The sequence below is a fragment of the Cuculus canorus genome, chromosome 20 (genome assembly GCF_017976375.1).
Source record: "Cuculus canorus isolate bCucCan1 chromosome 20, bCucCan1.pri, whole genome shotgun sequence".
Lineage (NCBI taxonomy): Eukaryota > Metazoa > Chordata > Aves > Cuculiformes > Cuculidae > Cuculus > Cuculus canorus.
This window is the reverse complement of record NC_071420.1, coordinates 3,093,126-3,107,463: the sequence shown is the minus strand read 5'-3', so window position 1 is coordinate 3,107,463 and position 14,338 is coordinate 3,093,126. Positions and strand designations below refer to the sequence as shown.

The 14,338-nt window shown below is 48.2% G+C and overlaps 1 protein-coding gene across 2 annotated transcripts in view; it reads left to right on the top strand.

Moving 5' to 3' along the window:
* Positions 1–3,368: 3,368 nt before the first annotated feature.
* The window catches only part of YPEL2 (yippee like 2), a 37,381-nt gene continuing 26,411 nt past the window's right edge, over positions 3,369–14,338 (top strand). Inside the window, exons 1-2 of one of the 2 annotated variants that reach the window (XM_054084816.1) lie at positions 3,401–3,508; positions 4,306–4,666. In XM_054084816.1, the coding sequence (XP_053940791.1) occupies positions 4,596–4,666 (71 nt within the window). In that variant the 5' untranslated portion in view covers positions 3,401–3,508; positions 4,306–4,595. Of the gene's footprint in view, positions 3,509–4,305; positions 4,667–14,338 lie in introns of both variants that reach the window. The other variant, XM_054084817.1, reaches the window with a different exon arrangement.

Sequence of the window (14,338 nt, the reverse complement as noted above, 5' to 3'; positions counted from 1 at the left end):
GGCTGAGCACCTCTGCTGCTGACCTGGGGCCAACAAAGTGGCCGTGTCTGGAATACGTTCACATGAACAGGTACTCGCAGCGAGTTTCTGCGGCCCTGCGCTGTCCTGTGTTGGGGACAGTTTGCTGTCAATAAGGTGCTTTCTTTTGTGATCAGCAGGTTAACATCTCCTTCTTCCTAGAGGCAAATCTCCAGCTTTCCTACTGGATTTCCATTGAATTACATTAAATACTAGGTTTTGAGGTCAAGTGTAATTTTAAAGCCTTGAGGCTTCATATTAGGTAAGAGAGGTGAAGTGGGGGTTGTGTGTAACAGCGTTTGGTAACTTTTAAGGGATTCTGGCAGGCTGGTGAGAGGATTCCCCGATTGCTGTGGGGGATAGTTTATTACTTCTTGCACACTCTAAATGGTTTGTAAACCAGAATACAGAATTGGGAAGCATTAATGAGTATTCATGTGTCTTTTACCATAGAAAGCATTCCTCTGCGACCACCTCGGGTTGTAAAACCTGGCATAAATCTGCAGCATCAACACTTGGAAGTTAAACAGAATATTCAGGAGAACTTAGAACCCTCTCCCTTCTCTCTCCCCCCCCCCCTCCCTTCTCTCTCCCCCCCTCTCCCTTCTCTCTCCCCCCCTCTCCCTTCTCTCTCCCCCCCTCTCCCTTCTCTCTCCCCCCCTCTCCCTTCTCTCTCCCCCCGGCCCCAGCTCTGCACTCCCGGCTGTGGCCACGCGGGGGCGCTCTGCAAATAAAGAAGTCAAAGGGAGGTGTCTTGTGATTACAAAGTCAGTAACAACAGCTACAAATAAAATTTAGGAGTGCTAAGAAACAGATTTTTAGCAGATTTTAAGCACCGCTTAATTCTAACTAGCATTACAAACATTGAGGCAATATCTCGATCGTTGATTTGATAATTTCTCCCCACTCAATATTGCCTCTACCTCTCAATATTGGTAGCAGTCAGCCCCGGTCAGTGATGCTTTAGGGATTGATTAGGCTTTTCTAGCTTAAATTATAACAAGACTTGAAACAGTGTTAGACACTGAGAAGGGAAACACGAAATGTGTGGCTCAGGCTCCTAAAAATGCTTAAGGAAGAAATGACAAATCCTGCTTAGGTGTTCGGTTGAAAGCTGAGCTGTCAAATAGGTCAGATCCAAAATCCAGATTTTTTTTTTTTTGTTTTTAAATTAATAAATTTCTCAAAAGAGAAAGTAAAAGCACTCACGGTGCAGGTAAAGCTGTGACCGTGAAGTTTGCATCCAAATTCTGTAACTCAGGATGCAGTGTGAAAACGTGACTAGAAACTTTGATGACCAAGTAACTAGGACTCAACTAGCATTTTGTTTTTCCAAACTAAGTGAAATGATGCTAATGAAGCACTGTTACCCTTAAAAAAGCTTCCAGTTTTCATAAATCATAGGGATTAGGACATAGTCTAAGGAAGAAACTTGACCTTTATTCATGGTCTTATTTCTCCATGACTTCAAAGCTGTGGGAACCCCTGGATTTCTGTGGTGTCACTGAAATTACATCAATGTCATTCCAATTAACCACCATCCTACAGCAAGATTATTACAACAGAGACCTTTGTGTATGAATATAGAGGATCTTGATGTTCTCCTTATATGTGATGTGTTTTTCTTGGCAAACTGAAAATTCTGCTGCGCAGTTCACTTCTGGGTGAAAAAAAAACCCCAACCCGCTATTCTGTGGCAGTCTCTCGAAGATACGTAAATTTGTTTTGCGGGTGGTTTCAGCTTTGGGTACTTGTGGTTTCTTTCCAGCAGTCTTGATTTAAAGTTCAAGCAAAAGTTTTCACCACTTCCTGCGCGCAACCTTGTCTCGATCCGTTCAATACGGCCTTGTTTAGCACCGGTGGGATGGTCCGAAAGCCTGGTGTGTTAGCTCTTGCTGCTGGGCTGGGAGAGGAAGGAGGTTAGCTAAGAAAAGAAGAAGCTTAAAGTAAGCCTGCAAAGTCGGCTCCTGTTGCTCTCGGAGTGGTCTAAAGATAACACGGCAATTTCCTTCTTCATTTGAGGGTATCTAGAACCGAGTGACTACTATGGTGCTTGAGCGTTTGTTAATTGCATATTTAAATGGTACTTGGCAGCACTGCTAGATTGCAGGGAAAAGGGTCGTTCCGTAGTTTAAAATCTGGTCTGCAGCATCCCTGAGCGAGCAGCAATGCGCTCAGAGGAGTGTTTTTCATCTGTGTGGAAGAAAACTTTTATAGCTTTTAACTTTATAACTTTTATAAACTTATAAAGTATAACTTTATATCATGAGCTGAGAGAGTTGGGGTTGTTCATCCTGGAGAAGAGAAGGCTCTGAGGAGACCTTAGAGTGACTTTCCAGTACCTGGAGAGGCTATAAGAAAGCTGGAGAGGGGCTGTTCACAAAGGCTTGGAGTGATAGGATGAGGGGGGATGGGTGTAAACTGGAGAGGGGCAGATTTAGACTGGACATAAGGAGGAATTTCTTCACCATGAGGGTGGTGAGGCCCTGGCCCAGGTTGCCCAGAGCAGTGGTGGCTGCCCCATCCCTGGAGGGGTTCCAGGCCAGGCTGGATGGGGCTGTGAGCCCCTGATGTGGAACTGGATGGGCTTTATGGTCCCTTCCAACCCAAACTATTCTATGAGGTACAGAACCATGGAATGGTTTGGGTTGGAAGGGACCTCAAAGCCCACCCAGTCCCACCCCTGCCATGGGCAGGGACACCTCCCAGTGGCTCAGGGTCTCACAGCCCCATCCAACCTGGCCTGGAACACTTACAGGGATGGGGCAGCCACCACTGCTCTGGGCAGCCCGCGCCACCCTCATCATGAAGAATTTCTTCCTAATTTCTAATCTAAACCTTCCCCCTCCCATCTAAAGCCATTCCCCCTCGTTCTCTCACTCCACGCTCCTTTAACAATGCCCTCCGCGGCTCTCCCGCAGCCCCTTCCAGCACGGGGAGCTGCTCTAAGGGCTCCTTCTCCTCCCCAGGCTCAGCCCCAGCTCTCCCAGCCTGTCCCCGCGCCACAGGGGCTCCACCACTGTCCCTGCGGCCCTCTCTGGGCCCGCACCAACAGCTCTATCTCCTTATTCTGGGGACATATTAATTCCATGACCCTATGACGATGCCCGCCGGTGGTTCCCCTGCAGGGCCGCCGCCAGCCCCGCGCCCCGCGCACACACAGCCCCGAGGGGACATCTTCCTCACCCCCCTCCCCTCCCCTCCCATTGGCCACCGCCGCCACAGCTGCGCGGGGTGGGCGGGACCTGGCGGGGAGGGGGCGGGAGCGCGCCGGCGTCCTCGCGCTCTGATTGGCTCCTCCCTCTCCGGGCTGCGTCCCGCCGCAGCCAATGGCCGCGGTGTTGCTAGGTGCCAGCGAGCGGCCATTGGCCCGCGGCCGCGCCGCTCGGGGCCGGGCAGGCTGCGCTCGGCGCCTATAAGGGGAGGGCGCTGCGGGGCTGCCTGGTGCGGGACGGCCGCTGGCGGGGCGCTGGGGACGCGGTGCAGGAGGGTGAGCGGGGACGGGGCTGGGGGTGCACCGCCGTCGCTGCACAGGCGGGGGGGGCGCCCGGGCGAGGTTGGGGTGCCCTTCCCTGGGGGCTCACGGGCGGGGAGGGGCTCCCCAGGAGCGACCGGGGCTCCCCAGGTGAGCGGGACGGCGCCTCTGCACCCCGTGTCCCGCCGCGGCGGGTGACCGCACGGTAAAAAAGGCCGCAAAGCGAGGTGGGTGCGTGCCTGGCGCGGAGGGTCGCGGCTCCGGCAGGGGTGCGGGGGGGCAGCGGGCCTGCCGCTGCGCTGTTTATCACCAACACCGGAGCCCCGTCCCTGGAGACAGGGCCGTGCCCGGCCGCGGTTCGTCGCTCGGGCGGTGGCAGTAGGCCTGGCGGGGGGGGGGTACCTCTGGGGGCGATCGGCGCCCAACGCGGGCGGTTCCGTGCAGGTGATGCGTTGGAAACGGTTCGTGCAGGGGCAGCTCTGCTGTTCTGCGCTGTGGAACCATCAGGTTGGAAAAGACCTTAGAGGTGGTGTTGCTTCAGTCTCCGGTTCCTCCTGTGCGGGGCTGGAGGTCCTGGGCAGGGTGGCAGCTCAGAGGTCCCTCGTTTTGTGCTTTTGTACAGAAACTTTTGGGTTTTGTGTAGAAAAGCCAGAGGAGGCTGAGGTGACAGAAGCAGCCTTGCACCGAGCCAGGGGTCTGTAGTCTCAGCTTATAATGCTCTTTTTTTTTTAAGCCAAAATAACTAATGTGTTCATATTTAATACATGATTTTAACGATGAAGAAACTGAATCCTTGCCCACTTCCCCTACAGTTTACCGGAGTGAATCCGTCTCTGTGGTTTTTCTGGTCTATGTCTTGAAATACAGAAAGAGGAAGGCTGATCAGCGTCCTTCACTTGCAGACGACAGCTAACCGAGACGCAGGATGGTCCACCTGCCTTCCCAGCGCTGCCTTCCTCAGCCCTACTACGTGCTCCCAATAAGGATTTCCCGCTAATGCGTTTACGGTTACTTAAAGCTTTTGCTGGGTAGCACAGAGAGGCCTTCGCTGAGTTAGGTGGTTGTAAACAAGCAGATACTGAGAGAGCTCTGCTTGTAATCCATGAGAGGATTCTGCCTGGAGAGGATGTGTTCTGTGACTTCATTCTTGCAGAGCACTCCCATTGATTCCGTGTAAGATCTCATCGGGTCAGGATCCACGCCTCTGGTTTCTTGTAAACATGGTTTACTGCGTAACAGCAGTGCTTGAGGGAGGATTTAGATGTTCTCCTTTTCATACTGCATCCCTAATTCTTGTTTCCTGCTGAAAGACCATTGGAAAGTGAGCCTTGTGCTTTGAAGCTGAGGCTGGAAATGCTGTAGGGAGGACATAAACGTTGCTTTCATCTGGTGAAAGTGTCAAGTGCTGCTTTTTTTTGTTCAAAAGCTTTCTTTGTGGGTGCCTCTATCACTGTGCCAGGATTGAAATAACTGGCAAAACTGTATTGGTCCCTTGTGTCCTCTGGATCCACAGATTTGGAGTGAGTGATTTCCTTTCTTTGCTGTTTGGTGTGGGTAGCTGAGTCAGGGTTGTATTGAGGAAGACGGCATTGCTACCTGTAAGTCTGCGTTCCCTCAAAGGCTCCTTGACTCACAGATCGAGTACCTGTTGCGGAGAGATAGAATTGAGGAACTGGTCACTCTGGTGTAAGTCCTGGCTAGCAGCTTCGAAAGCGGGAGCACCTCGATCCAACGTGATGCTGCACAAACACTGCAAGGATTGCAGAGGAGTAAAACCCACTTATTTCCAGTTCTTGCATCACGACCTTGCCTTTGACCGTGCGCGTGGAAGCCTCTTGAAGTAACGCCAATAAAGCTGGGCTTTCATTGGGTGGTGAACCAGCACACATTTCCTTGCTTGCGCTCTAAACAAGAGGCTTCATTAAGGTCAGCTGTGAAGCACCAGAGCAGTGGGCTTCAAGAGGCGTCACAAAGCTGAGTGTGGCGTGGAGAAATTGAGAGGTGAGGTCTCTCAGCTACTTTGAAGCTGATCAGTGGAGGTTCAAGGCAGAAAGGTATAGCAGAGTGTGATTATCACTTTGACATCATAGCGAAGTAGACAGTTTCCTTTTTTTTTCCCTTCTTCCTCTGTAGATTGGTCCTTCAGGATGTTCCCTCTTTTCTGTGCCTGTTAATTTAGGGGTCTTGTCTTCTAGACCTAATCACAGCAACCAAAGGCTGAGGGTAGGCTTCCTTCTCCTTCCAGAAACCAGGGCCAGTCCACAGAAGAGATGGGGTATTCTGACTCAAGGATTTTTCAGTTCTTTGGGTCAGAACTTTAGCTGGTAAATCAGCATGTATGTTAGTTGGTGTAATGCCGATTGAAGATCTGGATCTCTCTCTCCTGAAACAAAGGTATTTTGTAGTTTTTCATCTGTGGAGGGAAGAAAACAGCGTTCTGGGTGGGCTGCTGCTCAGGATTGCTGGGTCTTGGCCCTGAATCCTACTCCCTGTTCATCCTACACAAAGTCTGGCAGTCGGTTTTCTCTCCAAGTCCTTTTTCTACCATGTCTTACTTGCCTTTTCGTTCTTTGTTTGTCAGGGCAGGTAACTGTCTTATGGTAGATAATAACGTGATTGTTCCTGTGTTCTGGCTTTGAGACCCTCTACTCGATAGCTGCATCCGCCGGGCTGGTCTGAGAGTGTTTTTGCCCACTGATACGGAATGTATCGGATGTCGGGAACAGGTTCATCTCCGGAAGCGTCACTGGACTGGCCAAGCCACTTAAGGCTGCAGGAAATAACATAATTAATGAGACTTAATTCTCTCACATCTTGTACCTGACAATCTCAAGTCACTTGACAATACTAATTAAAGCTAATCACACTCCTCTGTTTTTAGTAAATAACTATTATCCCTGCTTCACTCTTGCTTTAACAAATGGTAGTGCCAGGCAGTGTGAGTCATTGGAAGCTATGGGAATGCAACCCATAAGAGCTGCTTTCCGGTCTCTTCGCGCAGGCTTACAAGTCTGATAAGAGATAGTTTCTTGCACACCGGTTCAGTTGTTGGTACAGCGTGTTACAAGGTGTGATGTTTTGCCGACTCGCAAAAATGTAGCTTTTTGAATTAATTTTTTTTTTATTACTGTTGTGACTCGTACAGAACTGAACTCCTGAGGTCAGTCAAATTAAAACTTTCACAAAGATGCTTTGAGTTTGCCCTTCAGAGTACTTTTTCATCTGCTGAGAGGAAAGGCAGAGTAGTGTCAAAGCTGCACTCGCTTCTCCTGTTTCACGTTGGCAGTGCCTTGGTTCTGAGGACAGAAACATAGCGTGGTGTGAGCTGGGCGGTGCAAAGCTCAACCGCAGGACTCCGGAAGAACCGAGTTTCACTAATGAAATGTTACTAAAGGATGGCTCGAGCAATATATTATTAAAAACAGATTGTCCAGCATCACAAAAAAAAGATGGAGTTAATAATTAACTGTGTGTGTGTGTGTGGGAAATCGTAACGAGAATCCCAGGAACTCCCAGCTGAAGTGTGCGTCAGTAGGCACAGCACTGCAAGAGGTGAGTCAGTTCACATACCTTGGCAGGAACATGCAGGCTGCAGAGGATATCCAGGAAGAGCTAATGACAAAAACTGGCAAGGTAACAGCTGACCTGACCGTCTTAAACTAGATTTAGTCATGAAGTGTCTGTCATGTGAAGACTCAAGCTGTAATTCTTCACCTGACTCTGCCCGCTTGACATATGGGTTGCTAAATGAAAGCTAGAAGGGTGATGATGGAACTGCCATGGGGAGTACGTACCTCCTTAAGGTAGTAACTGTTGCATAAAAAGTGTTACTGGCAGAGATCTGTCAGAATTCAACATCTTATCCTCAGCTCTGCTTGGAATAAGAGGTAGAGGGCTCAGAGTAGAAAATTAAGTCACTGTCTCCTGTGACAGATGCGCTTCTGGGCAGTGCAAGGCGAGTTAAGATGCTCCTGGGAAGAGCTGGCCGAGCAGATGGAGTTTGTGAGCAGGTGAAAACTTGTGGAATTTGACAAGGGGAGCTTTGACAGGCAGCTATGGAAGATCCTTCTTTCAACCACAAATGACTTTGAGAATATTGGAAGGATACTTGCAATAGATAAATGTTCTCACCGTGTTCCCTGTCAGTACCCAGCCTTTATCAGGGAAACAGATGATCCACACAGCAGACTAAATTAATTGAATCACTGTCATACCTTTGCTTGCCAAAAAGGAAGACAATAGAGCAATGTAAGGAGCAGAAGAGAAATGTAATGATAAGAGATAATTTAGATAGCTAAACTATTCTAGAACTAAATAAATGAGGAAGAAAAGCTGGGAAGATGAAGAGCGTGTCAATGTCGTCAGCTGATCAGTTGGATGGGAAGAGCTTTTCCTTGGTGCCTTTAGTTCAAGTTGGCACTAGGAGTATCAAGACAAGGCTTGTGTTTCGTTTTGTAAAACACTGTATGTGCACATTCTAGGTGAAGTATGATGTCCTCTGTGACTCCAGGTGTGACCATCGGGTTGAGTGCATAGGGGTTTTAGGCAGAAAGATGGGTATGAATTGAAGAGCTTCATTTTGTCTTGTGTTTGAGCCACTGTTCTTATCTCACTTGAATGCATCATATCTGCTTGGGCAGTTCGGATGGAGGACTCAGCCCATTGCGGGGGAAGCTGCCAGGAGTTCTCGTGCAATGTAAAGGAGGAAGCGGAGTCATTTGTGTTGTAAATCAGTTCAGCTTGCAGGTTTTGTTTATTTGTGGCACAAGTGGGATTTGCTGGTAGGAGAAAGAGTGTATGCTGTCTCAAATTTGTCCTGGCCAGCCACAATGCTTTTCTACACGTGCATTTCCTCCTGCATCCGGTAACGCACGCTGGTGTCTATTGTGGCTGGTTATTGCATTTGGCTGTGGTGGAGTGCACCTGCGAGGTGAAGGTGGGCAGCTTGCAGCTATAACACTCACCATGCTGCTCGTTATCAGCAGCGCAGGCTCTTCTGCATTGCAAAGATACTGCTGCCAGGCAACTCGCAGGAGAGTGGGAAGAGAATTCAGGCAGAGTTGTCAGTCATCCCGCGGCGAAGGCTTCATCTTGCAGTCCGTGTTCGTGTCGTTCTGGAGACAAGCCCAGAAGAGGTAACTAATCCTGGAGCCAGCCCTGTGAGCTGGTGTCTGTCATAGAATCATAGAACAGTTAGGGTTGGAAGGGACCTTAAAGTCCATCCAGTTCTCCCCCCTGCCATGGGCAGGGACACCTCCCACTGCATCAGGGGCTTCCAGCCCCATCCAACCTGGCCTGGAACCCCTCCAGGGATGGGGCAGCCACGGTGTCCCTGGGCAACTTGTTCCAGGGTCTCACCGCTCTCATGGTGAAGAAATTCCTCCTTATGCCTAGTATAAATCTGCCCCTCTCCGGTCTGTACCCATTGCCCCTTGTCCTATCATTCCAAGCCTTTGTGAACAGCCCCTCCCCAGCTTTCCTGTAGCCCCTTCAGGTACTGGAAGCTGCTCTAAGGTCTCCTCAGAGCCTTCTCTTCTCCAGGCTGAGCAACCCCAACTCTCTCAGCCTGTCCTTACTGTCCTATGCATTTTGTATGAAGTTGTAAAGGGAATGATTTGATGAAACATTTCCAGAACGATTTCCCTCCCCTGCTTCCCAGTGGTGCCTGGTGTATCCAAGTGGATGGCTTTGAACAGCATGCTTTGTTCTGATATGTGGGGAGAGATGTTCTGACACCGAGTGGTCAGAGTCCAGCCTCCGGTCTGCAAAGACGGGCAGAGAGTTCTCATGGCCGTCTCGTCTCTGGAGTCTGCAGCCGGGACAGAAGCATCTCTGCACTGTCTGCTCTGAGTTAATTTAACCTGTTCCTTTGTTTTCCAGTCAGTTGTGCACTGTAGCTCGGTACACGAAAGCTTTTGCTTTGAATGCAGGAGTTCTCTGGCCTTGCTTCTCATCTCACAGTCGCACTTGAGAACCTGAAAATACAGGGATGTGGATGTTCCCCATTTAAAGTAAAATCATAAGTGAAACATATCCAAATCACGTACTGATTTGATATCTTCTATCAAAGATCAATTGGTATTAACAAGCTGTGGGTTAATAGTGGAATGCAGTGACGCAGTTGGATCAACTTGTGACAAGTTTCAACCCAAAGTGAGTTTTAAAGAATTGCTGTTGAAGTTTCAGCTCATTTTTGTGTACCTTTGCCATCTTGAGAGAAAGCCTCTCCATAGATAGGCACCAGGACGTTTGCTGTAGGGGTGCTGAGTCGTTTTTGGTGAGAAGAGTTGTGATGGACCGTAGATCGTCGTATTGCCAGTTTAGAAAAAGGGGGGAAGAAAGAAAAACACAAACAAACCCCCCAACCTCTAAACCGCGATTGGTATAATTGCAGTGACAGTTTTGATGGGTTTAGTATCGATAGCTCTTCAGCAGAATTACAGCTCTGATGTTTGTACTGATGTGGAATGTGGAACGCAGTGATGTTGTGGTTGTGTCCTGCCTGTCCATGATTATTCTCTGTGGCCAGGCAGTCTTTGATTGCTTTTGCTGATCTTTCTTGATGCCCTCTAGTGGTTCCCTGGCGTTTGTCTGCGATGCTCTCTCCATCCGTAGCTGCATCCTCCTGCACCTGTCCATCCCAATCCTTCTCTCCAAGGTGCGTGAAGTGCTTCCAAGGGGAAAGGTGCTGTCTCCAGCGTGCAGAAGAGATGTAGGGCCCGCAGAAATGAGATGGCTTGCTAGGAGATACCCAGAGAAGCAAAGTGGGGTAAATAGATTTCTAGTTGGAGATGTCTAAGTGAGAAACCCACCCCATACTGTTATTTGTTTTGCAATCGTGTCCACGTATTTGATAAAAGTAGATGCAGAGGATTCCTGCTGGCCATCTTCCACCACTTCTCTTGCAACCTTCCTGTCTCCAAGGGCTTTGCAAGGTTTGGAGGATGAGCTGAAGAAGCACAGGGGTTAGAGAAGGACACTTAGGGTTCATGTATCAGCAATGACTTTTGTCAATCGTGCTCATGCTGCTGAGCTGCGTGCGGTGTCATCAAGTGTTTGAAATTGGTGCACTTCAGAAACGCGATACCGAAGGAGTAAAGGTACATTGTGTACACCCATCTGCTATTTAAACTCCTTTCTTGGCTTTCCCTTGTGTTCTGTGCTTGAACTCAGAACCGGCATCCTCTCTTTCAGGGCCTTCCATAGCGTACATCCTACCCCCCTGCCTCCAGCTGTTCTGGCTTATTCTTCCCCAAAGCTGTTGCAGCCCCGTGCAGCAGTGAGGATCTCCAGAGCTGCCCCACACCAGGATCTTCTGTGGTGGTGCTACATCAGAGTAGGAAGGCCCCTTAGCTGTGCCAGGCGTCTCTTGAGGGTTCAGCGCCTGACATTCTGACCCAAACTTTTATACCACAGGGAAGACCAGCAAAACTGGGCATTAAACTCAGACTCCAGTTTCAGCATGTCACCTTAGAGACTAGCCTTCCTTCTTCAAACTGCAAGGTGCTAACCAATGGTACGGTCATTTCCATGTCAAGAAAACCCCAGTAAGCAAACGTGCTTACCTCAAGCCTTTTCTTAGACCCTGAAGCAACACAGTGCTACAGTTTGTGACTTTATAGAAACAGAAAACCCTCCAAACCGAATTCCTCTTGTGCTTTCATTGCATTTGGCATAAGTGCATCTCCAGCTCTTTCTGTATCAATGAGAAAAGAGAACAAAGAGGAAAGGCTGCCTTTCCAAACAGATGGATTTTTTTCAAAGCTGCTACAGGCAGCCTTCTGTAGCATTTGCTGGATTCTAATAAGGATTTAACAGACCAAAGTTTGTCGTAAGAGTCAAGTAATCTGTAAAACAAACCCTCAGACCCAACAAACCTGTTGTTTGTCCTACCAGACTGATGAGGAATATTTGCATCTGAGCTGCATTTGCACAGGGATTTTATGCAAAGTTAGGCTTATGGGTGATAGTTTTTGTGGCATATGGACTTGTGCGTGCAGTAGCCTCGCCTAGCAAGGGATTGGCACACAATTAGCATTTTTTTCTTTTTTGTTTCCTGAACTGCTGACAGCTTCATGGGCAAAGTGACTGTTGAACAGGTGGAGGGTGAATACCAAACCAAAAAGTTGACTGAATGGCAGAATGTGTGTCCTGGTTTTTCCTTTGTGAAGGTGGCATCTGCTTAAAATGTAACAGGGCAGCTCAAACGTGCACAGTGCATTTGACTGATTCACCTCTAATAATGTTGATAAGCACAATAAGTAATGTTGATAAGCATTTTCCCTAGAATCCTTTCCTTTTGCCCAGACCAGTTTCCTGACTTCTTGCGGACGAATTGATCTGCGTAGACCTCTGTTCCAGTGACTTGCGTGTGTCCATCCCAGAGAGAAATCCCTCCTGCAGAGTGGTAAAAGAAAAACATTGGATTATGTTGCTGGTGACAGATGCCTGTCTCTCTAGCAGTATCAGGCGCAATGATAAAGTAATCAAAGCATATTTTTTTTTAAGTTAATGGAATGACTCCACTAATGCCCTCAGTCAGTGAGGCCGATGAACATTAACTCCTCATTCTGAAAACCCAGAAGCACAGCCTGAAATCATCCCCATGCCTTTGTTCTACAGCAGGATAAATGCACCGCTAGCTGTTACGTGTAAGTTAATTCAAATATGTTTGCTACTAGGACAGAAAAAAAGTACAGGAGGCTGGTTTTTTGCATTGCTGAGAGCCATGGATCCAATTTACATGTTGAGATGTTATTCAAGAGAGAAATGGATCCTCATAAGCTACTAGCTGCGCTCATAGGATGTGAGAATGTTTCCTATTGTTTATCCCTCTTCTCCCTTAGTCTGGTGAGGACAGAGCTCTTGGCAGACGGCACACACGAGCAGTCAGGCTGGTAGCCCACAGAGGTAGTGCCTTTATAAAGTGTAACTACCATAAATGAGCTTATGTGAAATTCTTTTCAAGGCAGTTTCTCACCTAGGTTTCCCCCCTGCCATGATTTCGGCTCACAGATCTTTATTCTCTCCCCTGCCTTAAGCAGAGAAGTCAGTTTGATTTGTCTTCTCAGCGCAGTGCTGAGAACAGGAATTGCATTGAATCTCGATTGCAAGGTGAACCTGCTTTAGCACCTCCAGAGGTCCCTTCAGCCCCGAGCATTCTGTAATTAATCTGTGCTCTGATATCGTCTCACTTGAATATTTTTTTCATCTACTTCTAAAAGGTCAGATGTTTCGGCTGATGTTAAATGTGTTATAAGGTCAAATAAATGAATGTTTATTAAATGCTTTTGCAGAAAGCTGCATGCAGTGGGTTTGTGTGTGCGTGCGTATTCATTTCTCTGTTGGATAAATGCAGTATTTCCTGGTTTACTCGCTTTTCTAGAGCATTGATGCTTGGGAGGCCTGGACAGAGGTGTCAGCAAACAAGAAATGAAGGGATTGCTCATGTTATTCTGGTTGGGTATCGCTTCTGTCTCTGTGTGGCTTTGAGGATGCCTGGGGACTGCTTCCTCCAGCTGCAGTGCTGGGCATTTAGTCAGAAAAGAAATGTTTGGCACGGCAGTATGGAGTGGAAGCTGTAAAACTGATGGTTGGTGTGTGTGTATGTATGTATACGCACCTGTCGGTGCTGAAGAAAAGGAGAGAGAGAGGACTGCACCATTTCAATTCGGATCAATGGAATCCTAAGGTTTAGACAGTCTGTTTTCTCATTCAGAAATTGGGTAAAGCAATTGCCTCCAGCTGGTCTGTCCAACATAATCTGTTCCTTTCAGACAGGGCTTGGTGCTTTGCCGTGGAATCCAATTGCAGTTGGCCCCAGAAAGAGCACACGCAGTCTCCTGCTTCATTGCACTTGGAGGACAAAGCACGTGGCTGACAAATTCCAAGCTCTGAGATCTGTTACGGCTGGGATATAGCGTATCAGCTGCTGAATCAGGAGCTTTGAATTTGAGGATGGTTCTCTTGTTTTGTGACTGCAAAGGCTGGCACTTGGTTAGTTCTGGAAGGCTGGGGTGTATTACTTTCACTTACACCTATTCAGCAGAAAAGAAAGGTTCTGCTCGGTTTTGCATCTTGTTTCTGCCCTGTTGCAAACCGATACAGGTGAACACTGCCTGGCTTCTCTTACTTCTGCCACTGGTGTAAAAGGTCTTGCTGAAATCCAGAGCTGCAGCTATGCACTAGATAGCACACAGGCAGTCTGCTGGGCTGCGGCTTGGCTGGATGAATTCCTGGCAAGACCCCTTTTGCCCGAACGAGAGGAGGTTTAGTTCCTAACGGGCTGGGAAGTGAGCCTTTCTGTGTCAGGATGGGTCTTCTGAAGCTCTCACTGTGCCTTTAATTGGAAAAGGTTAATCTGATTAGTTGGTGTTTGCAAAGTGCTATGTAAGTGCTGACGGTTATGATCATGATGGATGTGCTTCCTCAGCAGTTTGCAGGATGAGTAAGGCTTTTCTTGCCCATGTGAGTGGAAGGGAGCTGCCTTCTGGAGAGCAGAAGAAAAACGTTTCAGAAATGGGGGGAAAAAAAAACGAGTGTCCTGTTGCCTTGCTGGTGTCTGCATCCTGTTGAGCACCCTGCATGGGCACAGCGTGACTTTGACTGCACCGAATGGTGCCTGTGTGAGCCCATGACAACCTTTATGTATATATTTATATACTTATTTTATATATATATATATTTGTATGCAGTCTGTTTCCTGGGAAGCTTGCAGGTGGCCTGGCCAGTTCTTGGGGTTGCCTGGCCGGCAGAGTGGGGTCAGTGGGTAATGCTTTCAGAAATGCAGAAAGCAACCTGGGTATTTTGAATCTTCTTTTTCAACAATGACCAGAAGACTTAGGA